Here is a 25,542-nt window from a genome sequence, read left to right on the forward strand (position 1 = left end):
AAATAAGCACAACAAATATTGTTTTATTGGATGGGATTGAACAATCACTCATAACTCCAAAAATACACATAAACCTTGAGATTTCATAAACACTGGGAAGCAGTAACTAGTTCCAGTTTTTTCACATGTATAATAATGTCAGAGTGCCACACAATCCTTTCCAACACACAAATACACAAGAAAACCCAGAGTGAGAAGCGTTAGAAGTTTGTGCTGAAACACCTGCTGGGTCTCTGAAAGCAAATGAAGGTTGTAGAAGACTTTAATAACAAGCCCACAGACGGTCAAAGTGGAGAAGCTGAATAATTCATTGAAGAGCCGGTCAGGACTCTCTGCTTCTCCAAGAGTTAAAGACTCCCAACAAATGATGCTCGAACAAACCCACAAAACCATCAGAGAAACGTTTCGGAATCGAAAACTAGAATTTAGATTAACAACTTTATTTACTGCATTTCATTTGCATTAACTACATTAACTGCATATGTTTTACAGTTTTTAGTTAGGCCTAACGGTTAAAAGCCATAAGATGAGAGACGTAACTGCTAAAATCATTCACAGCATTTTTAAACACACCGTATTTTGCTTTTTCAGTCTCACACTCGGCTGGAAAAACATAGTATATGGTTTGTTCACACTTAAAATTGAAAAATAAAAAGTGCAGCTACGGACTATTAAAAAAAAAAAAAAACATCAAAAACATCAAGCGCAAGGAAATCTGTTCTGGTCAAACTGAACCAGCTCTTTATGACCTTACAATACTTCTAAATATTTTGTAATTTTCATAATGCAAAAGTACTTTGAAGACCAATATCTTGTAGCCTACATGAAAACAGATAAAATGAGTAGAGTTATTGATGAATTTTGAATTGTTCTTCTGATGAAATTAAAATTTAAATCTATAGGCTGTGATGTGCAGAAATATTAAACGTTTCTCTCCTCAAAACAAACCTGAAGCGTGTGAAGCGTAATATATTAGTGAACACGTATGGAAGACACTTCAACAGCTGCTCATCTCTTTCTCAAAGATGTTGGGATGTTTTATGTTCTGTAAGCTCTCAGTCGTCCTACTGAGATTCCCTCATACAGACACATTCAACATCAACTGAAAAACACTGAGATTGTTTCAGTGATTGGAGCCGTTGTTCCAGCATGTCTGTGGAAATGGAATCGTCATGGCAACAGCGATGATCATAAACTCTGAAGAGGAAAACACAAGTGCCCTTATCGTCTCTCCTAATGTGCATCTCGATCAGATCGTCCTCTGTTTCACTAACTTTGAATATTGTTCAAAAGAACTGCTAAAATCAAATAAATATGTTTAAAAAAACTAAGTTCAATTAAACTCAGAAACTTAAACTTAAATTCAGAATTTTTTTATTAAAGTCTAGCATTATATTTCAAAATGAACGTATTCTGGATATGACACAAATACGGAAAATGTCAGATTTAATTTCAATCAGTAACAGTTTATTAAAGCTATAAATACAACACAGGATTGAATGCAAAAGTTGTCAAAAATACATCTGAAAACCAGTCAAGTAACAGTGTGACACCTTGTACGTCCTGTTAACATTTGTAATATTATATTTCAACTGTCTCAGTACATAACATTCAGGAAGAACTAGAAGATATAAAATCTAAATTAAGTTCTACTCTCCTAACTGACCAATCGTTTCAGTCGGAGGAATGAGGTGAGTGTGTTTTCATGAGTAAAACGTCTCTCTTGTATTCTGTCTGCAGTAAACACTAGAGTTCAGGCAGTCAAACGGTTTCTACTCTTCTTCATGACGAAGAGGAGAAGATCAGGTAATCAATGGTGTAAATACATTACTGTATGTCCTTCAGTTTGGATGTTTTCATTATTCATGAGAGGAAAGTCGTGGACTAATGGTTAGAGAGTCAGACTTGTAACACAATGGTTGTGGGTTCGATTATCAAGGAAACGACTGAGATGCCCTTGAGTGAGGCACCTAACCGGGGGTGTGTGCGTGTGTGTGTGTTTTCACTACTCACTGCTCCTAATGTGTGTGCACTAACTTGGATGTGTTAAATACAGAGGACAAATTCTGAGTATGGGTTACCAAACTGGACCTTTGTGTCACTTCACTTTCTTTCACTTTCACTTTAACAAATCATTGCTTCCCTCTACTGGAAAGACATTGAAATTGAAAATTAAATATATCAAAAGCATCTTTAACATTCACAAAAATATTATGCCAGTATTTCAATTCACTCTTTTTTTTTTTTTAGGTGAAGTGTGAAACATGAATCTGTAATAAAATCTGCTGCTAGATTCATCTCTGGGACTCCGATGGGCCGATTCTTCAAAAGTGTTCACACCTGTTACCTTTTCACGAGCCTCATCTCTCTAAATCTGCATTGGTTGTTTCGCCTGCTTGTTGATTCCAGTGAGAGTTTATTATCATCACCAGATCTCAAATCGTGGGTCTGTGAGGAAGAGCTTTCTGGATTCAATTCTGTTGTTAAAGAGCCTAAAGATACAAACACACATTTATATTAGAAACAGCAGCTGAAACAAACACACCATCATGAACAGAAATCAGATTTGTAGATAAATTGTGCCAATGTTTTAATTTCTTTTAAATGAATGATAAATTGTAGTAGATAGCAAAGGAAAAGCAGAAACAAAATGGCCTTGAATCAAAGAGAAATCACTTCAACTCAGAGATCACAGTTTTATTTTTGAGCCTCATGTTTGTTGCTACTGTAAGACTTCAGCTCAAATAACTTTAGAAGGGAATGTGATTCTGTGACATTCAGACACACACCTTACTGTCTTTATGTCACTGTTGCGACAGATGATACTGTAGATTCCCTGAGCCCCAGTGTCAGTGATGCTATTGCCACTAAAACTGCAGATCAAACGAACAAATCAGACAAAATGCAAAAATATTACATTGTACTTTATACTTCTTTGTGTCTCAGTCACTCACTCAATGTTTTGTGCTTTGTGGAGGTTTGGGAGCAGCAGATCCAGGCTGAGATCAGTGAGATGGCACTGACTAAGATCCAGTTCAGTCAGTCCTTCAGAATATTCCAGAATCAGCGCCAGACCTCGACAGACCTGCGGCTCCAGAGGAGTCTGACTGAGGTCCACCTCGTCACCCAGAGCTCGAGAAAGAGACTCCGCTCCCTCAGGACTCACGTGAGCCAGAAACTGAAGCAGCAGAGATTTATCACAGCTGAAACACAGAGAAAGAGATGATTTACATTTATATTTATATTAGATGTCTGTCTGTTTGTGTATGAATGTAATCTGTTGATGTTTCTCACCAGAGTTTCACAGCATGTAACACTGGGAACAGCTGGTCCATTCCAGCTGTGTTAATCTCACAGTCCTGTAGAATCAGCTGTGTGTGTGTGTGAGCTCTCTGAATGACTGTGGTCATCACTTGGCAGTCCTCAGTGGTCAGATGTAGAGTCTCAGAGTGTGTGTTTGTTGTCAGATCCACAGCAGAACGGCAGGAGAAGTCCAGCTTGTGTTGCAGGACGGAGAGCAGAACTGAGGAAAACTCCAGCTGGACATCAGAGACACTGCAGCAGCGAAGCATCTTCAGTAACAGCAGCCTGTCAACACTGAACACACACACACTCACACACTTCATCAACACTGAACACACACACATCATCAACACTGCAGCAGCGAAGCATCTTCAGTAACAGCAGCCTGTCAACACTGAACACACACACAGTTTTTTGCCCTATAAATTACAACTAACAAAATAATTTGTCTTTAACTAGTTGCAAAATAATGCAAGCCTTCCATAAGGCTTTTCTATCTCACAAAATCTGTTGAATGTAACAAACAGGCCGAGAGAAAGAGAAGATAGAAATAAGGAGTTTCTCAAAGGAAAGGCTGCATATCTCGACTTTCACGTCATTCAACACTGCCGAAGTCTGTTTCCATTTGAAGGATCTTTGGAAAGCAGCCTTTGAGACCACGGATGATTGCCATTTAGCACTACATTAAGTCAGAAAATAAAAAGATTTTTAATATATATACTTTTTTTTTTTTTTTTCTTTAGAATATATTTTTAATATCAGATACACTGGACTCCAGTGTTTAATGCTTCAGAAGGACTGGTAAAGGAGGAACGCAGCCTTCGCATTGAGAAGCCTCTCCAGAGAAAAGCAGCGAGACCTAATGTGGGAGACATGTCTGAAGAGAGGCACAATGCTCTCCAGCTCTTCCTCTGGTATGGAGGTCCACAGCAGGTCGAGTGAAACTGCAGTGCAGTGCTGCAGTGTGAAGCGCAGCGCCGCACAGTGGACAGAGTCCAGATCTCTGCTCTGCAGGGTGATGAAGTTCTTCACTGAACTCAACAGACTGAACACACACTCAACAGAGCCGCTCTCATAGATCTCTGTGATTACAGACAGCATGAAGATAGAGCTCATCCTGTACACACACACAAATCATCATGATTAAAGATTGATCCTTTGTATAATTTCTTATTCAGTTCGAGATTTTATGTGAAAAAATAAAACCTTTAAATCTTGCCATTCATTTAGAAGTTTTATATCATTTCTAAAGTGTTTTTGAGATAGAAATAATTTATTGAATAGCTTACCGTTTAAACTGAATCCTGTTCAGAAATGGCAGAATTTCTCTGATGTTGCACTGAATGTTGCTCTTTCTGAAGTTCACAGTGATTTGTTGAATTCTGTGCTGCAGGAAATAGTGAAGCTCTTCCCAGCTCAAGGAACAGGAAGTCAGATCTCCGCCCACTTTCTGCAGGAAGTGCTGAGTCAGTTCCTCTTCCTGAGCTTCATAAACATACTCAACCAGCTTCTGGAGACTCTCTTTAGATGGTCTACACACACAGAATTCAATGTTTTATTTCTATGCCATGATAAATATAAAGTCAAACACTGCTGAAATGTGTCTTATAGTCTTATACCTGAGAATCACTGGGCTCTGGTGACACAGCAGGACACACAGAGAAACAGACGCCATCTTGGATTCAGTCAGGTTCAAACACTGGACAGTCCAGAGTCTCAGAAAGATGGCCAAACTGCTCAGGACTCTGGACCGCTTCCTCTCTGACAGCCGTTCACCGTTCAGATCAAGTGTGAGTTCATTAATAGTGACAGGAGTTTGAACCCTCATTGACCTCAACACCTGCACTATTCTCAGCACCATATAACCACTCAGCCTAAACAAAACAATACACACTGTAAATATTAGCAGGAAAATTAATCAAGATCAACATTTGAAATGATTATTAATAATCCTGTCTGTACCTGAGTGTGTGTATGTGTGTGATGTGTCTGAAGAGAAGCCTTGTTCCTCTTAGAGAGATGGCTTTAGGTCTTAGAGAGAGGTTGAGTCTGTCAGAAGAGAAACGTAAGACTCTTCCCACAGACCTGCAGGTTTTACTGGGTAAACTTCCTTCCAGACTGACGGAGAAGCCGAGAACCTCCAACAGTAAAGTCACCAGCTCTGGATTCTCTCTGAGCTGAACTACTTTAACTAAAGTTAGCAAACACCACTCAGAACAGCTGAAAAATACAATAAATACTTGATTACAATGACATATGACTCATTACAATTGGAAAAAGAAATGAACAATTCATTATATTTCATGTGTAAAAAATCTAAAGACTCCAAAGTGTTTTTCCATAAACTGCGCTACTTGTCCATGTTTTTCAATTTAATCATGCACTAGACGGACGTCACGCACCCGTTCTAGGATTGCGTGACTTAGGGGGAATTTCAAAATGTTATGTGATGTTTGTTGGTCACACTTGATTCAATTTATGATTCATTGTTTTATTTATTTTTTATTTTTTTTGCAAATTCAGAATGATTCACTTTGATTTCTAATGAAACTGTATTAAACACTAGATAAAATGCATTTTTTTTAAATCCTTCTTTGTCTTTTTAATACTTTCTATGAAAAATAAACTACTTAGTATTGTTTATTGCATGAACAGTAATTTGAGAGGAACTTTAAATATATGTACAGTTCCAGTCACATGATGTTTGTTTACATATAGACCACAAGACATAATAATAACTGAATTTACACAAAAGATCCAGTTCATATGTGTTGTTTCCTGAATGATCAAAAGCTGCAAACATTCACTGAAGCTCAAGGCAACACAACATATTAAGAGCCGCTGGTTGTAAACCTTTGAAAAGGAGAATTGGATCATCCTTATTTTATTTTAAGATCTTAGTTTTTAGTGCTGCCCTGCAGAAGCTGCATTAATACTTACATATTTCCAGATGACAAATTTACCCCCAATCATCCTGTGTAAATATTTACACCCCCCTGCATTTTAATGCATTGTGTTTCCTTCTGGTCAGTAAATGTTTTCAGTTTGTAAATTATGACTTCAACTAATAGGCTTCCATGCAACAAAAGAGAGCAAAATATTGATAAAATATTTTAGAGCTGAGCATAACTGAGCAAAACAATTCCATAATTTACTAGAATAGTAATAGATTTTTCATGGCCTAAATCACCATTTTAAAATGACCAATTAAAATTGGAAAAGTTTTCCATGATCGTGTAGCAATGCATCAATGGTGCAATTATGAAGGAGCTGTCATCTGTCTCTAGTATTTCACGTTTGTAACTGATTTAGTGTTTATATATTTTTTTAAAGGGGTCATATAATGGTACATGCACTTTTACAAGTTGATTGTACTGAAATTTGTGTTGGCGGTGCCTGTACACAACCATCATAAAATGATAGAAATCCATCCAGTGTTTTTTTTGTCTTCTTATATGTTTTCCCTTCGACGCCCCTCCCACGATTGTTGATTGACAGCAGCGTTTCAACACAGACCCGCCCTCGCTCATGAGCGAGCTGTCTGTCATCATAGTCCGCGCGGACCGGCGCGGTCATTGTTGATACGCTGGAGCACTGTCTATGAGCAGAATGGCGTCTAAGCGATTGTGGTGTTCTGTTCTTGGGTGTAATAAGGAACACAGCAGTCATTTTGATGTTTCTAAATCCGAACCGCTGAAGACGCAGTGGCTGAGTTTGTTTTCGAAGAAAATATTCCCTTTGACCAGGTAAAATGAGTGTTTTCTTACAATACTAATGAGAATTTTTTTTTCTATTTCAGATTTTTAATTTAGACCCTAAAGAATCATATTAGCTTGTACAAAAATGGCATTATATGACCCCTTTAAATATTATGTGCTATCACAAAAAAAAAAAAAAAAAAATCTTGGGAATACACAGACACTGTGTCTAAACCAGACGTGAGCGGCAAATATAACCCATTATAATCAGTGATGCTGTATCTTTGTAGCGTCCAGTGTAGACAGCTTTGAGCTGTGACGGCATGGCACGAAAACTGTAGCGCCCGGAGTTGAGACATTATGAGTGTCAGGGTTCTGTCACCAAACTAAGAATAATATCAACCTGAGAACACTGACACTGTAAGTTGTAGATTCTCTCACCTCAGCTGTGAGATGTAGGGCAGACACTGAAGGAAACTCTTCATTTCACTCTCTTCCTCTGAACATCCTCTCAGCTCTACTGGTTTCTTCTCTGTCTGGAGTTTCAGCACTTCCAGGAGGACGGAGGTCTTTCTCTGTGAGAGATCTATGATCCAGACATCAGGTAACTGGAAAACTGACTGTAATGCTGGAAGGAAACTCCTGCCTGTTTGAGTCTCATAGTTCTTCACATGCGAGTAAAGATCCAGCAGGAAATCCCTCTGTTTAATTCTGTCAGTGTTTTGATAAGGAAAAGATGTGTAGGTGCAGACTGATGATAACAGTTTCAGCTTCTGCTCTCCTGTCTGTGTCTCAGTCTCTGCTGCTTTAGTGAAGAGTCTCAGAAGAAATCTGTTTTGAACACTTTCATTCGGATTAGAGAATCTGTAACAAAATGGAAATGAGAAATGTGAATAAATAGAAATATTACAGAACTTATTATAGCTATGGCGTGACTAAATAATACAGATTAAATAATGTGTTGTTTGTTTTTCTGTTTTCAGCTCACATTGTTGTAAACACTTGAAAAAAGCACATTAAATTAGTCATTAAATACTGACAGAGTAATTAACACTTTATAATGAATACATTTTTCCCTAAATATGTTTTAAAAGTATTTACCATCTCACTTTTTTACTTAATTCCTAAAGTGTTTAATTCTTGAACAACATTATGTGTCCTGAAATGATCAACTTACATTTGAGACTATTTTTCTAAGCTCAGCAAAACAATTGAATCTATTTAATTTATCAATTATAAAATATTCCAGATCATTTTCATCTATTTTCTTTGCTGTGTAAAGTTGTTAATATCTCAATGATTTGTATTAAAATACTACATTATAGCATACAGTTATATTCAAAGAAGAGCATTTCTATTATTTTGATTATACCAGACAATGGAAAAAACTGCTAAAACCAAACAATTAATGGAGAAAAATGTACTTTCAGAATGTAAGTGACAAAAGGAGAAAGACGATATTTGGTTCAACAGTCGTGGACAGATTCTTTACCTTTTATTTTGTTCAACTTGATTTTTTTTTTTATTGCAGTTTTTTTAAATTGTTGTTTGGTTTTAATAGTAAAATTTCTAAACTTTTTAAGGACTGAATTTGTCCTTAATGATTGTAAATGTAATATATTATTTTACATATTGTGTTGTGGATCCAAAACTTTCACTTGCTGTATTAAAAATCAACATAGTAAATTAGCAATGTTTTTCCAAATTACACCCCAATCCAAAACATACATAAACAAAATAAATGTTCTTATAAATGCCTTCCTAAAACACGTTTAATGATGAAAAAAAGAAATAACATCATGAATATCAATGCCTGGGTCTCTGAGAGTTAAATCAACAATCAAAAGCATGTAAGTTCAGGTACCTCAGTTGTGAGATGTAGGACAGACACTGAAGGAAACTCTTCATTTCACTCTCTTCCTCTGAACATCCTCTCAGCATTACTGGTTTCTTCTCTGTCTGGAGTTTCAGCACTTCCAGGAGGACGGAGGTCTTTCTCTGTGAGAGATCTATGATCCAGACATCAGGTGACTGGAAAACTGACTGTAATGCTGGAAGGAAACTCCTGCCTGTTTGAGTCTCATAGTTCTTCACATGTGAGTAAAGATCCAGCAGGAAATCACTCTGATAATAAGGAATATACTCATTCCACTCTTCATCAAAAGGGAAGGTTTTGTAACTGCACACAGACGACAGCAGAGTAGAGAATCTTGTTCCTGTAACTGTGACATTTTCTACAGCAGCAACACTGAGATCCAGCAGGAATTTCACTGCAGACTTCATCTTCATTTCTTCATCATCATAGAGCCTAAACCTGATAAAATACAGAGAAATAAAAAATCTCATTAATTAATGACAACATACAGCATTTATAAATCAACTATATAGTGCACAAAACAATTATTCTGATAAGAAGAAACATAAAAGCAACATTTATTTAAGAGGACAGCATATAGTGACATTTATTAAACTTATTTCCAAGGTCCATATACAGTATAACGTGTAGCGGCTGGACAGAATCACGATGACCGATTCAGTTCTAAACTTCAGAAAGCTTTTAACCTTTTTGGACTTCATGTAAATCACAGGCCTAGCGCCGATGAGTCTGGATCAAATTGCCCCCATTGTCACTTTAGTGTCCTGGCAGAGGCTGAACAGAAACACCTTCGTGAGCTTCAAAAAGATCTGAATCAATTCAACTTCCCTCTCACGCCAGGAACGAAAGAACATGTGGCTTGGAAACTGGAGAAACACACCCAATATTTACAGAGACAGACATTCTTTCCATTTAACTCATAATTAAGTCATCCCAGAATGTATATGATATATTCCTGTGTGTATGAATGTCCCCAGCTTATATTAGCCTAGATACAACTTTCTAGTTGTGTTAGTTAAACTCTAAGCGCTTATAGTCAAGTGTAAGAATGTTTCTCTGCTTCTTCCAGCCATTTCTTTCTTGGTATCCAAATATTCCTCTCATTACACCTTAATGAACGATGTTTAGTGTGTTACAATAAACTGTATACGACTATTTTTCACTTATTCCTTCTTCCCTGTCCACTCTTTTTCCTGTCCTTCGGATGAGACAACATCATCTTGATTTTCAGCAACTTTGCTTTCAAGTTAAACTTTTAAACTTCCAGCGAACAACACGCCCTCCGGAAGAACCCAAAGAACACTTCAAGCTCACAAACCACGCACCAAGGATGCACACACACACACACACACACACACACACACACACACACACACACACACACACACACACACACACACACACACACACACACACACACACACACACACACACACACACACACACACACACACACACACACACTCTCTTGCTCAGCACCAAAGAAACAATGCATGTATTATTTCTATCGATATTTAGATGCGTTTAAGATTGTTTGCCCCTGCCTTAAGGTGATTAGATTCTTTGCTGGCTTTTAAAGATGAACTGTTTGAGATATTTGCCATTCTGTGATCTGCTCTCTCTTTCTGTCTTTACTTTTCATTATTCTGTATGTATTCAGCTGTGAGATGTAGGACAGACACTGAAGGAAACTAATAATTTCACCCTCTTCCTCTGAACATCCTCTCAGATCTAAAATATCTAGCGGGGTCAGGAGAAATGTTTGCTATACATTCCCCTTTAAGATTTCAGTGTCAAAGTCTTTTATATAGTCTCTTATTTATCTTCTTCTTGTTCAAAAGTAAGTGGTGGTCTGCAACTTTGTCAATCACATGCTGTAACATTTCAACACTCCTAGTAAATGGTAAGCTGGTAAACGGTGTAGAGGCCAAATGCAGCGGCTTTGGAAAAACTGAAAGACTCTGAAAGGATCTGCAGCTCTGACTCTGAAACTGTTATGGATGACAAAATGACCTTATTAAATTCATACACTACATGGTAGAGTACATAGCGCATAGCAAATCAGAGGTGTACATTACAACTTTCTTATCTCATTCATTGATTCTTCTTCATAATGGTTATGTTAGGAATGTTTTTAATTTTGCCAGATAATATAGTATATCAAATGTAGGACAATGTTTTGTTTGAGAAAAACCATACAGTTAGGCTTTACCTTATTTTATTATTATTTTTTAATCTGATTTAGTTGCATTAGTTTGGCATCAACTGCATTCAGGTGATTGTCTGTCATCAATATATGGAAGCAAAACATAGTTTTTTCCCTGGATGGGTAATATGCTTTTTGCAGATTGGGCACAGCTTTTCTAGCGCATGACATCACCCATATGCAACCAATCAATGATAAGGTGGAACGATGATGATTCAAAACAGTGTGGACGATGTTATGGATCCGCTCGCATTAATCTCTATGTAACTGGAACAGAAAAATACCATTTGGCAATGGAAACATTTAAGAACAGGTTGACCAAATAATTTTAACCAAAATGCCATAACTGGATCTTCAGGTGTAATGACTGTCTTCTCTCTAATGGTGTATGCAGGACTTCTCCAATCATTTATTCTGCGTCCCAATTTGTATACTATCTGTCCTAATTAAATCGTATTCAAAAATTATAATTAGAGTGTCCCAAACTGTAGTAAATGAGTATTCCAAAGATACCGGGATGATCCACTATTTCCTGTTAGAATCTGAAGTGCAGATCCGAGCAAACTTAAACGGCTAATATTACCCACAACCCCACTGCGCATTGGACGAGGATTCGATTAGAACTACAAACACAAATAAAAAGTTTTAAAAAACAACAAACATATTTATTCAATGTTATCCACATTACATTTGATCTGCAACAGCATTGTGAATTTTTACAAAGATATGATTGGTCATTAACTTTTATATGCAATCATTATACAAATTGCCAACACATGTCATGAGGTGAGTGAGCTTTCTTTCTTCTAGGATTGCATGACTTGGGGGGAATTTCAAAATGTTATGTAATGTTTGTTGGTCACACTTGATTCAATTTATGATTCATTGTTTTGTTTTTTTTGTTGTTGTTTTTTTTGCAAATTCAGAATGATTCACTTTGATTTCTAATGAAATTGTATTAAATACTAGATAAAATGCATTTTTTTTATACCTTCTTTGTCTTTTTAATACTTTCTATGAAAAATAAACTACTTAGTATTGTTTATTGCATGAACAGTATTTTAAGAGGAACTTTAAATATATGTACAGTTCCAGTCACATGATGTTTGTTTACATATAGACCACAAGACATAAAAATAACTAAACTTTACACAAAATATCCAGTTCATATGTGTTGTTTCCTGAATGATCAAAAGCTGCAAACATTCACTGATGCTCAAGGCAACACAACACATTAAGAGCCGGTGGGTGTAAAGCTTTGAAAAGGAGGATTGGATCATCCTTATTTTATTTTAAGATCTTAGTTTTTAGTGCTGCCCTGCAGAAGCTGCATTAATACTTACATATTTCCAGATGACAAATTTACCCCCAATCATCCTGTGTAAATATTTACACCCCCCTGCATTTTAATGCATTATGTTTCCTTCTGGAGCAATTCCATATTTTACTAGAATAGTTACATATTTAAACTTTTTTTTTTCTCTAGATTTTTCAAGGCCTAAATAACAATTTTAAAATTACCTATTTAAATTTCCAAGTTTTCCATGATCGTGTAGCAATGCATCAATGGTGCAATTATGAAGGAGCTGTCATCTGTCTCTAGTATTTCACGTTTGCAACTGATTTAGTGTTTATATATATATTTTAAATAATGTGTGCTATCACAAAAAAAAAAAAAAAAAAAAAAATTATTGTACCCTGGGAATACACAGACACTGTGTCTAAACCAGACGTGAGTGGCAAATATAACCCATTATAATCAGTGATGCGGTCTACACGGGATGCAGCGCGACAACAAATTCCTGACAGTAAACTGATGCTCTGTTCTATTCCTGACGTACTTCCAGAGCTAGCACTATTTCTGACACAAAGAACAAATTTGCAACGGTCACTTTGTCACGTCCAGTGTAGCCAGCTTTGAGCTGTGACTGCGCGGCATGACAACTGTAGCGTCTAATGTTAACACATTCTGTCACCAAACTAAGAATAATATCAACCTGAGAACACTGACACTGTAAGTTGTTGTAGATTCTCTCACCTCAGCTGTGAGATGTAGGGCAGACACTGAAGGAAACTCTTCATTTCACTCTCTTCCTCTGAACATCCTCTCAGCATTACTGGTTTCTTCTCTGTCTGGAGTTTCAGCACTTCCAGGAGGACGGAGGTCTTTCTCTGTGAGAGATCTATGATCCAGACATCAGGTGACTGGAAAACTGACTGTAATGCTGGAAGGAAACTCCTGCCAGTTTGAGTCTCATAGTTCTTCACATGTGAGCAAAGATCCAGCAGGAAATCACTCTGATAATCAGGATCATTATCATACCACTCTTGATAAAAAGGGAAGGTTTTGTAACTGCACACAGACGACAGCAGAGTAGAGAATCTTGTTCCTGTAACTGTGACATTTTCTACAGCAGCAACACTGAGATCCAGCAGGAATTTCACTGCAGACTTCATCTTCATTTCTTCATCATCATAGAGCCTAAACCTGATAAAATACAGAGAAATAAAAATCTCATTAATTAATGACAACATACAGCATTTATAAACCAACTATATAGTGCACAAAATAATTATTCTGATAAGAAGAAACATAACAGCAACATTTATTTAAGAGGACAGAATATAGTGACATTTATTACACTTTTTTTCAAGGTCCAAAATCCTTTTTGGACTTCATGTAAATCACAGGCCTAGCGCCGATGAGTCTGGATCAAATTGCCCCCATTGTCACTGTTACGTTCCTGCGTGGTTGCGCGTGCCTGTGTGTCTCTCTCTATCTCTCTCTCTGTCGCGCTCTTAGGTTTGCTCCACCTCCTGTTTGCTGGAGGGCTATCGTTCGCTACCAGTGGCGTGGCGCCACTTCCACCGCAGCCAATCAAGTTCCTCGCCAGCAGTTAAAAGGACGCTGACAGAGAGCGAGGAAGCAACTTGTTTTCTGCCGTTTGGTTTTGTTGTTGCTTTGCATTTTCCCTTTTTTGTTCAGTTTCGGTTTTGTTTGGTGTGTTACGGAAAGAGTATAAAGTTAAGAGGACAGTTTATATGTCACGTGACCTACATTACAAACACGTAGGTAACTCAATCTGTATAGAACATCAGGTAAGGAAGTGAATGCCACCCCCTGTATGTTTTGTTTGTGAGATAAAGTAAGGAAGTTAGGGCGTGCGACTCCGAAGAACTGTTGTCTTTTCTTTTCTTTTGTTTATTAGTTAGGCAAGAGGTTTAACTACGAGCTAGAAGAGTTTTGTTTTGTTACTTTCATTTCTTTGGCTTCACTCATTGCGTCCTCTCGTTACTCTTGGTTTATTTATCTTTCCAGTATCTTTTTGATCTATAAGCCACTTGTTGTTGTTGTTTTTTTGTTTTTTTTTCTCATTTGCTTATATTCATTAATATTATTATTATTATCATCATCCTTTTTTTATATAATTATTTCACTTATGTATAATAAACTATCTTTTTCCGCCTTACTTTGTTGCCATGTTGTCTTTTGCCACCTTAACCACACCAAATAGTGTCATGACTTCAATGTTACCTCTTCTGACCTTGCAATTTGTAACATTTAATGGGGGCTCATCCGGGATTGTTCAATCCCAAATAAATTAGTTGTGATACTTTTGTGTGTGTGTTGGTGGCAACTGATGTTACGTTATTTTAGCGGCGTATTTATGCGGACTGGTTTTGTTGTACTCGTTTGCTGGTTGTGCATTATGGAGATGTTTAACTTGCAGAAGTTTATTGCCAATCCGTCCTTAGAACAGATTAGTTTGTGCAGGAAACAAGATTTATTGCTGATAGCTGACCACTATCAGTTTGTTGTGAGTAGACAGGCTCTTAAGAGTGAAATAAAGAGTAAGCTGATACAGCGTTTAAGAGAGCTCAGTGTTCTTCCTATGGCAAATGTTGTGGGTGATGGTGAGGCGGGAGGAAATGTCGTTGTTGGTGACGTTGCAGTGGCAAATCTCAGCTTTATGGATGATGAGGATAAGCGGAGTGGTAGAGCTAGTGCTGGGGCGGAGGTGAGCGCCGATGCTAAGGCCGGCTTGCCCCCGTTTGATCCATTCTCTCCAAGTTCTGTTGATTCTAGAGACGGCGCGCGGCTGAGAGTCCGTCTAGCCCGTTTGCAATATGAGGCACAGGAGAAAGCCCAAGCACGTCAGGCTGAGCATAATCTGCGGCTGGAGGTACGCAGGCTCGAAATTGAGGCTGAGACTCAGGTAAAGCTGCGACAGCTTGATCTGGAAGCAATGAGGGTTGCTGACGGTTCAGCTGCGCGGTCGAATCCAGGGCAGCTCTCTCAGGTTCCTCCGCGCTCTGATTCATCCCAGGTAACGTTTGACATAAGTAAGCACATTGTGTTAGTACCTCAATTTAGAGAATCAGAAGTAGATTCGTATTTCAATGCATTTGAACGCATCGCTACTTCGCTTCGCTGGCCTAAGGAAATCTGGTCTTTATTGTTACAGTGTTGATTGGTAAAGCTCAGGAGGTTTGCTCTACTTTATCGTTAGAGGAAGGTTTAAAATATGAGTCTATGAAGTCTGCTATTCTTCGTGCTTATGAATTAGTTCCAGAAGCATATAGGCAGAAGTTTAGAGGACATAAAAAAAATGCTACCCAGACTTTCATGGAGTTTGCAAGGGACAAGGGGATTTTATTTGACAAATGGTGCACAGCCAGTAAAGTGAGTGACTTTAACGAGTTGCGAGAGCTTGTACTGCTTGAAGAGTTTATGGATGCTTGCCTGATCGTGTTGTGGTTTACCTTAATGAACAGAAAGTAACTTCATTGTCCCATGCAGCCGTGCTAGCGGATGAGTTTGTTTTAACCCACAAAAGTGTCTTTGCATTTGTGCGCCCAGAAAAGTCACAGCCTGTTCCTTTGCAAAACCAAACGTCACGTTCCAGACACAGCCCACCTCGTACTAGAGAGGATCGGGAATGTTTTTATTGTCACAAACAGGGGCATGTGATAGCGGATTGTTTGACGTTAAAACGCAAACAACAGTCACAAACTAAAACTGTAGGATTTCTGAAAGCTGTTAAGCCGTCTGATGTTGTACCTAGTGAGGAGAAAACTGATGACAGTTACCGACCTTTTATTTTGAAAGGGTTAGTTTCTTTAACTGGTAATCGTCAGGATCAGAAAGAGATAAGGATGCTCCGAGACACAGGTGCAATGCAGTCGTTTATTGTGGCAGATAGGTTACCGTTGTCTGACGATACCTTTTGTGGCTCAAGCGTAATAATACAAGGCATTGAAATGAGTTGCATAAATGTACCATTACATCGTTTACATTTGCAGAGTGAGTTATGTACGGGATTCGTGAGAGTGGCGGTACGTCCTTCTCTGCCTGTTCAGGGCGTTGATTTTATTCTTGGAAATGACCTGGCTGGAGGGAAAATATTGCCTGTGTTAGAGGTTGTGGATAAACCCGACACGTTTAGTCACTCTGAAGATTTGTCTGATAATTACCCTGACGTTTTTCCCGCATGTGCGGTCACTCGTGCTCAGTAGCGCAAAGTAGGTAATATGGTGGATTTGTCTGACACTCTGTTTCTTCCTCTCCTTGTTGGTGACGAACCACTGTGTACTGCTGCTACTTCAAAGCAAAAAAAATCACAGTTAGAGAACATCGGTGTAACTGTGTCTGACGCGGATGCCTTAACATTATCTGTGTCACGAGAGAAAATTTGTGCTGCACAGAAACACGATAAGTCTCTCATCACTTCTTTTAATTCTGCTGTCTCTCTTGATGTGGCTAAGGATGAGAAAATTGCTTATTTTGTGGAAAATGATTTGTTGATGAGAAAATGGTGTGCGAACACTAACGATTTGGAGTGGAATTTGTATATCAAGTGGTTGTTCCTTCTCCTTATCGTCAACATGTGTTATGTCTAGCGCATGATCACCAGCTTGCTGGTCATCTAGGAATTACTAAGACATATAATAGGATATTGCAACATTTCTTTTGGCCAGGATTAAAAAAAGACGTTGTTCAGTACTGTCGTACCTGTCATACTTGTCAAACTGTTGGGAAGCCGAATCAGGTGATTCGTCCTGCTCCACTAGTTCCCATACCAGTGATTGGTGAGCCGTTTGAACATGTGATTATAGACTGCGTTGGACCGTTGCCTAAAACTAAATCTGGTAACCAGTTCTTGTTAACAATAATGTGCGCGGCTACTAGATTTCCGGAAGCAGTTCCATTAAGAAAAATCACTCCGCCTGTGATTATCAAAGCGTTGGTAAAATTCTTTTCCACGTTCGGACTCCCTAAAGTGATACAAAGTGATCAAGGTACAAATTTTTTATCAAGGCTTTTTAAACAAGTGCTGAAGTCTTTGGCAATTTCTCACAGAGTTTCAAGTGCGTACCATCCACAGAGCCAGGGCGCACTTGAACGCTTTCACCAGACACTTAAGTCAATGCTCAGAAAATATTGTATGGATACTGCTAGAGACTGGGATGAGGGAGTTCCCTTGGTTTTATTTGCAGTAAGAGAGACGGTGCAAGAATTTCTAGGTTTTAGCCCAGCCGAACTCGTATTCGGACATCAGGTGAGAGGACCTTTAAAAGTTCTTAAAGAACACATTTTAAGCCCTGAGTCGAGTCAGAAAGTTAACGTACTGGATTATGTAAGTACATTTCGAGATCGTTTGCATACTGCTTGGTCATTAGCTAAAGAATCTCTAGCAAATGCTCAGAAAGGCATGAAGTGTAAGTTTGATCAGAAAGCCGCTGCGCGTTCTTTCACGTCTGGTTGATGAAGTGATGGTGCTTTTGCCTGTTCCTGGATCATCTTTGTCAGCCCGTTTCTTTGGTCCTTATGTGGTGAAACAGAAAATGAGTGAAACTGATTACATGCTTTACACCAGGGGCATCACTAGGCCCTTTTTAGGGGGGCTTCAGGCGGCCCTAAACTTCTGCCCAGCCCCCCTAAAAAATATTTGATTAATACATTTTTGATCACTTCAGTCCCCTTTAAAAAAACTCATTTGAAACGGCGGCAAGCTGCGTCAAGTTTCGGCTCCTCCCCTTATCTGAGTCTGCTTGGATTTAGCGCATTTTTCAATCTGCAGGGGCGCCGAGCAGAGCGAACATCAGAGAGTACAAGGTGTGTCGTGAGTGCATTTATTGATAGATTGCTATGATATTACATCTGCATCGGTGCAGTTCTTTGTCATAAATGCATTGCAGTTTACATAATGTAATGTTACTGGAGCATTGGGAGCAACACGGGACGGTTCGGTTTATCATCCAATACCAATACGTTTCGCTGCGTTCACCTTCAGCCCTTATCACAGTGTGATAGTTGTTTTTTATTCCTACAAAAATGAAGCAATTAACACCCATGAAAACATAATTTAGAAAACGATCATGATTTATTTTAATTTACTTTTTAAACTTTAAAACATATAATTTTGTATTTCGGCATTACATTATGCAGCCATGCACAGAAATGATTAAAGACACACATCATTGTCTGAAAGTACTAGATGGCCCAGAGAGAGAAACATCATGTGGAGTTATTTTGTTTTGTATTAATAAATATAGTTTTGTATTAAGTAATAATGAATCAGGAGGAGTGTATCATGATACATATATTAGAGTAAGAGTAGAGTAAAGGGATTTGTGATTTTCTTTTAAGTACTTGATTTATAGAAGTGGCAAATTGATCATTCATGTTGTTATTTTTAATAAATATAAATAAATATAGAACAGATTAATCATATTGCCAATAGACAATTACATTAATACACGTTTAGCTGGTTAGTTAAATGATTTGAAATTAAATAGATTTTCACGGGGTGACTTGGTTATATTTTAGGACTAGGTGAAACAATCCCAATTTTAAGACCTGAGGTATGAGTGGTGACGATGCATCTATCGATGTAATTTCCTCACTGTGCTGGTGGTTGAGTGGGATGAGAATGTTTTTTTTTGCTTCATCGGGGTCATCAGGTGGGCACCCTCCTTCTCCGGTGTTTCAATGATAGGCCCACGACACCTCCAGAGGGCTCATCGGCAGCACCTGGCGTCCCAGGTGTGCTCCCCTCTGCTTTCAACCCCTCAATGCCTCAGGTAATATTAGGGGCCCAGTTGGAATCTCCCCTTTTCACCCAAATCCATCGACTTGCTTCTTCTGCTGCACCTGAGAGGGCTTTGATGGTTCGGCGTAGGGTTGACCTTGCACTCCCAATTCCTTAAGCAGCCTGATGGTTGACTTGCCCACGAAGCCTCTGCAGCCGACTTCCACTGGGCAGACCTTGGATTTTTATCCGCGTTGCTCAGCATCAGCTGCCAACTCTGTGTATTTAAGGCTTTTGCGCTCAAATGCCTCCTCCACAGCAGCCTCCCAGGGAACGGTGAGCTCTATTATGTACACAATGTGGAGTGAGGAGGACCAGAGCACAAGGTCTGGTCTGAGGTTTGTTGTGGTGATCTCAGAAGGGAAGTGAAGTCTTTGGTTCAGATCTACCACCAACTTCCAGTCTCGAGCCCTTCCAAGCTGGCCGACGTCCGATGTTGTTTGGACTTTGGCTGTCTTTGTACCTTCTCGGATGAACTCTCTTGCGTATGAGGGATGAAATGATGTAGGAGGTAGGGCATTGATCTTTAACTGTCTGCACTCCAAGGTAGCTGCTAGGCATTTCAGGACATGGTTGTGCCTTCAGGTATAGCGGCCTTGTGACAAGCTTGTCTTACATCCAACCAGAATGTGTTTAAGGTTTGCAGGGGATGGACAGAGGGGCATGTCGGGTCTTCTCCATACCACTGGTTGAGGTTTGAGGGGGAAGGCAGGACGTTGTACGTTGCACGTAAGATGAAGCTGATGTGAAATGCTTCCATGCCCATCAACTCCCTCCAGGATAACTTTCTCCTCTCAACTCCCTCCCATCTCGTCCATTGTCCTTGCTTGGCTTGTGAGATAGCCTTTACACACCTTGTTGCCTGCTCGTGCCGACGCACCTCCTCAACAACCAGCCGTCGTCGCTGAGCTGGAGCTGCCCTTTGCCACGATGGTCTACTGTCTCCAAGGCCGAGGCCTCCTCTCCCCTGTTGCACATTACCAATGATGTCTCTGTGTCTGAGGTCTGACTTTGCCTGGTGAGTAGCTGCCGCTGGGTTCCATTTCCTTCCAGTCACCAGTGTAGGAGCTGTTCTGGAAACACATGGGTCACGGGACTCTGTTAGTGTCATTTCCAGCCTTACTTTGGAGCACTTTAACTCTTCTGCAAGGCTGGAAACACGAATCTCCAAGATGCCTCTTCCATACAGTCCGATGTTTGTAAAGCATCTAGGGAGTCCCAGCCACTTTTTGGCAAATGAGCTGACCACCCTCTCCAGCTTTTCTACCTTTGATATTGGGACCTCATAGATGGTAAGAGGCCACATCAGCCTGGGTAATAACCCAAATTGAAGGCACCACAGCTTTAGCCTGCCAGGGAGCTTGGTCTTGTTAATACTCTCAAGGCCGCATATGGTGTCCTTCGTAAGCTGGTCAACTTGCTCTGTGTCCTTGAGGGTGGCATGGTACCAACGTCCAAGACTCTTGACTGGCTTCTCTGCCACTGTTGGTATAGGCTCCTTGCCCACATAGAACCGTTGTTCTGACAGCTTCCCCTTGACGACTGAGATGCTCCTGGACTTGCTTGGCTTTATTTCCATCCGGGCCCACTGGATGTTCTCCTGTAGCTTGTTCAGCAACCGCCTAGCACAAGCCTTGGTTGTGGTGAGGATGGTCATATCATCCATGTAAGCTCTGATGGGAGGGAGACGAAGACCAGATTTGAGCTTCTGACCTCCTACTACCCACCGAGATGCGCGGATGATGACCTCCATAGCCATCGTGAATGCTACTTGATGAATAACCAACCGTATTGTTGATTTATAAAGGCTAAAAAGCTTAAAAAATAAAATAATTTATATTTCATTGTAGATGGACTTAGTTACCTAGCTTTCCTGGTAGCTTTGTCTGAGAAAATGATTCATAAATCAACCTATCAGTTGACCCTATGTTTACTTTCTTCACTGACAGACAAAAATAAAAAGCCTATATCAGTCAAAGCTCAGCTTTAGGAGGGGAAAAGACAGAGCAAGATAAAAACAAAGAGAAAAAGAGTGTGACGCTGATGAGGTGAGGAAAAAAAACAGCTGCCCGCACATGGTTTTGAAGCTATTGTCATCCAATTTTTTTGGCCTTCAAAACATCTTAAAATGCACATATGTAGATCAGAGAAATCAAAATTTTCTCGGGGGAGCATGCCCCCCTAAAATTATTATTTTTTTACATCATACCCTCATTGAGGGCTGAGCCCCCCTAAAATGAAAATCCTAGAATCGCCCCTGCTTTACACACCTGATAGAAAACGTCAAACCCGTGTTTGTCACATAAACATGTTGAAAGCTTATCATGCCAGGGAGAGTTCTGCGGTCAAAGCTTCAGAGAAGACTGCAGGGCCCGCTGTCTCTTCTGTCGCAGTCGCTGTAGAACTGTCACCACCTTCTGGTATTTTGGGGGCTGACGAAGATAGTGTCGTGCTTCGCAATGCTCCTCAGCAGTGCGCAAGGTTAGCCAACTCAGAGATTTTAAATGATCTGCACTCTTATCTTAATCATTTAACTATGGACCAGGAAACTGACATTGTTAATGTAATATCTGATTTTAACTGTCTGTTTAGTGATGTTCCTAAACAAACTAATGTTTTGCAGCATGATATTGCTATAAATGGTGCTCGTCCTATTAAGCAGCATGCTTATCATGTAAATGCAGTTAAAAGAGCTATTATGCGTCAGGAAGTAAGTTATTTGCTGGAGAATGATTTGGCCAAGGCTAGTTGTAGTCCCTGGAGCTCTCCGTGTCTTCTCGTTCCTAAACCTGATGGCACGTTTAGATTTCGCACCGATTTCCGTAAGGTGAATGCCGTAACAGTACCAGACAGTTATCCTTTGCCGCGAATGGAAGACTGTATCGATAATCTTGGCTCTGCACGTTTTGTTAGTAAGCTGGATATGCTCAAAGGGTACTGGCAGGTACCATTGACTCCACAAGCATCAGAAATTTCAGCATTTGTAACTCCAGATACTTTCCTTCAGTTCACATCGATGGCCTTCGGTCTCAGAAACGCTCCAGCAACTTTTCAACGTCTTGTAAATATTGTCCTGGCTGATGTACCGAATTGCAGTGCATATCTTGATGATCTGGTTATTTATTCAGTGGATTGGAAGGAACGTGTGTGTGTTGAGAACAGTTTTTGAACGGCTTCGTAAAGCTAATTTAACCCTCAACTTAGCAAAATGTGAGTTTGGTCGGGGGACAGTCACTTATCTCGGTAAAGAGGTTGGACAGGGCCAAGTGCGACCAGTGGAAGCTAAAGTCACGGCTATTGCGGAATTCCCAGCTCCTACCACCCGACGAGAGTTACGAAGGTTCTTAGGTATGGCTGGGTATTATCGCAGTTTCTGCAAAAATTTCTCAACCGTTGTTAATCCTCTCACTACATTGCTTAGCCCGTCTAAACCTTTTGAGTGGTCTGTCGAGTGTCAGTATGCTTTTGACTGTGTGAAGACTCTTTTATGTAATGCACCTGTTCTTGTTACCCCTGACTGTACACACACGTTCAAGCTTGAAGTCGATGCAAGTGCCGTTGGTGCTGGAGCTGTTCTTCAAGAAGATAAAAATGGTATAGAGCACCCTGTTAGTTATTATTCTCGTAAGTTTAATAAGCATCAGCTTAATTATTCTACGATTGAGAAAGAAGCACTAGCTCTCTTGCTTGCTCTACAACACTTTGAAGTTTATCTAGGTTCTAGTAATCTTCCCGTCATAGTGTTTACAGACCACAATCCTCTTGTGTTTTTATCTCGAATGTACAACCAAAATCAGCGTTTAATGCGCTGGGCACTAGTGCTCCAAAATTATAACTTAGAGATAAAACATAAAAAGGGTGTTGAAAATGTTTTGGCGAATGCTCTTTCGAGAGTGTAAAATGTTTCTTGTGTAACTAAAATATATATATATATATATATATTTTTTTTTTTTACAAAACAGGTTTGTTCTTAAGGGTGGGAGTGTTACGTCCCTGCGTGGTTGCGCGTGCCTGTGTGTCTCTCTCTATCTCTCTCTCTGTCGCGCTCTTAGGTTTGCTCCACCTCCTGTTTGCTGGAGGGCTATCGTTCGCTACCAGTGGCGTGACGCCACTTCCACCGCAGCCAATCAAGTTCCTCGCCAGCAGTTAAAAGGACGCTGACAGAGAGCGAGGAAGCAACTTGTTTTCTGCCGTTTGGTTTTGTTGTTGCTTTGCATTTTCCCTTTTTCGTTCAGTTTTGGTTTTGTTTGGTGTGTTACGGAAAGAGTATAAAGTTAAGAGGACAGTTTATATGTCACGTGACCTACATTACAAACACGTAGGTAACTCGATCTGTATAGAACATCAGGTAAGGAAGTGAATGCCACCCCCTGTATGTTTTGTTTGTGAGATAGAGTAGGGAAGTTAGGGCGTGCGACGCCGAAGAACTGTTGTCTTTTCTTTTCTTTTGTTTATTAGTTAGGCAAGAGGTTTAACTACGAGCTAGAACGAGTTTTGTTTTGTTACTTTCATTTCTTTGGCTTCACTCATTGTGTCCTCTCGTTACTCTTGGTTTATTTATCTTTCCAGTATCTTTTTGATCTATAAGCCGCTTGTTGTTGTTGTTGTTGTTTTTTCTCATTTGCTTATATTCATTATTATTATTATTATTATTATCATCATTATCCTTTTTTTTTATAATTATTTCACTTATGTATAATAAACTATCTTTTTCCGCCTTACTTTGTTGCCATGTTGTCTTTTGCCACCTTAACCACACCAAATAGTGTCATGACTTCAATGTTACCTCTTCTGACCTTGCAATTCATAAGAGTTTGTAACAGTCACTTTAGTGTCCTGGCAGAGGCTGAACAGAAACACCTTCGTGAGCTTCAAAAAGATCTTAATCAACTCAACTTCCCTCTCACGCCAGGAACGAAAGAACATGTGGCATGGAAACTGGAGAAACACATCCAATATACAGAGACTAGGGCTGGACAATATGGCCAAAATTTATATCACAATATATTTCTTAATTTCGGTCGATACAATATAATTCCGATATCGATATGAACAATATAAAAGCCACAGGAAAAACTGCCAAGAACGCCCACAATGAATGTCCTGTACCTATACAAACTTCTAAAAAAATGTATTTGCCAAGTCTCTGAAACCTCCTATAAAACTATGAAATTTTAGAAATAAAAATGGCACAAATAAATTATTGTTAATATTTTATTTGTATTTAGCCTTCATACAAACAAGAAATGTGAAATCACAGTCAAATAATAATAATAAGACTCAACTTATTAATATTGATATATTTAACTTTAAACTATAGGCTAACATTATATTATGATTATATTATTCTTATAGATTGAAAAAAGTACTTCAGCCAGGATAAAGAATATGTAAAATGCTCAGAGTTGCTGCAGAAAAAAAATAAAAGTGAGCAACGAAAACAACAAAAACACATGTTGCTGAGGGACATTTTGAGTGTTGATGACACCCTGAATTCATTCCGATTGATGAATCTGATTAGCCGCGTTTCCACTGTCGGGCCAGTGTGAGCCAGGGCTTTAAACGGGCCGTGCCGGGCTAATAGTCTTGGGCCTGTAGCACCGGGCCCAAAATCTGCTGCGTTTCCACTGTCGGGCCAGAAGCTCTGCAGCGCTTCACTAAACCACGCCCGTAACACGCCTATCTGGAACAACATCACACTAACCCATCATTTCACCAACAAATGGAAGTTTTATCAGAAAACTAATCAGAAAAAAATCACTGGAAACAGTGTGATCGCAAAACAAACATGATAAAAGCGACCGTTTGCTTACATTTTTGTTGTTTACTTGAATATTTAAAACCCAAGCATCGATGTTTTACCACAGGTTTACAATAAAAAGTGATACGCTGATCACAATGAATTAATTTATGTCAAAATTGCACATTAGTCACACAGAAATAAATTAGGCTACCTTTAGGTCTATTTCACAAAAGAAAGAGGACACACTTACTTATTCAGTCGAGGCTGTTTCTGTTTATTTTGAAGTTACAGGAAATATTTAGGCTACATCACATTTAGAAAGAATGATAATTTTTACAAATATGCCACCAAAAATACGACCTGAGGAGCTTTAGCACTCTCTCGACTCCCAGTGATCTGACTGAACTACAGAGCCAGGTAACTGACACACACACACACACCCTCAACTTCCTGCTCAACTACTGTCCGGGCGCTCTTGCTTACTGCTCCGTGCTTTGCTCTACCGCTTTTATATTTTATCTTCTATATTTTTATATTTTATCTCCTATTATGACCTAATTTTAACTTTAGCAAATCAGCACAGTGCTCAAACGACAAAGTTTGGATTACTACAAAAACGCAGA

The 25,542-nt window shown here is 39.3% G+C and overlaps 1 protein-coding gene across 1 annotated transcript in view; it reads right to left on the reverse strand.

Moving 5' to 3' along the window:
• Positions 1-1,357: 1,357 nt before the first annotated feature.
• The window catches only part of LOC307158240 (uncharacterized protein), a 60,417-nt gene continuing 36,232 nt past the window's right edge, over positions 1,358-25,542 (reverse strand). The window contains exons 3-13 of the mRNA XM_079870653.1: positions 13,122-13,571; positions 8,866-9,315; positions 7,443-7,865; positions 5,266-5,523; positions 4,923-5,177; positions 4,593-4,835; positions 4,163-4,420; positions 3,295-3,597; positions 2,955-3,203; positions 2,790-2,873; positions 1,358-2,492 (exon numbers count right to left, since the gene is read on the reverse strand). Coding sequence (XP_079726779.1) covers positions 2,426-2,492; positions 2,790-2,873; positions 2,955-3,203; positions 3,295-3,597; positions 4,163-4,420; positions 4,593-4,835; positions 4,923-5,177; positions 5,266-5,523; positions 7,443-7,865; positions 8,866-9,315; positions 13,122-13,571 — 3,040 coding nt within the window. The 3' untranslated portion in view covers positions 1,358-2,425. The remainder of the gene's footprint in view (positions 2,493-2,789; positions 2,874-2,954; positions 3,204-3,294; positions 3,598-4,162; positions 4,421-4,592; positions 4,836-4,922; positions 5,178-5,265; positions 5,524-7,442; positions 7,866-8,865; positions 9,316-13,121; positions 13,572-25,542) is intronic.

The sequence above is a fragment of the Squalius cephalus genome, assembly GCF_949319135.1.
Source record: "Squalius cephalus genome assembly, chromosome: 1".
Lineage (NCBI taxonomy): Eukaryota > Metazoa > Chordata > Actinopteri > Cypriniformes > Leuciscidae > Squalius > Squalius cephalus.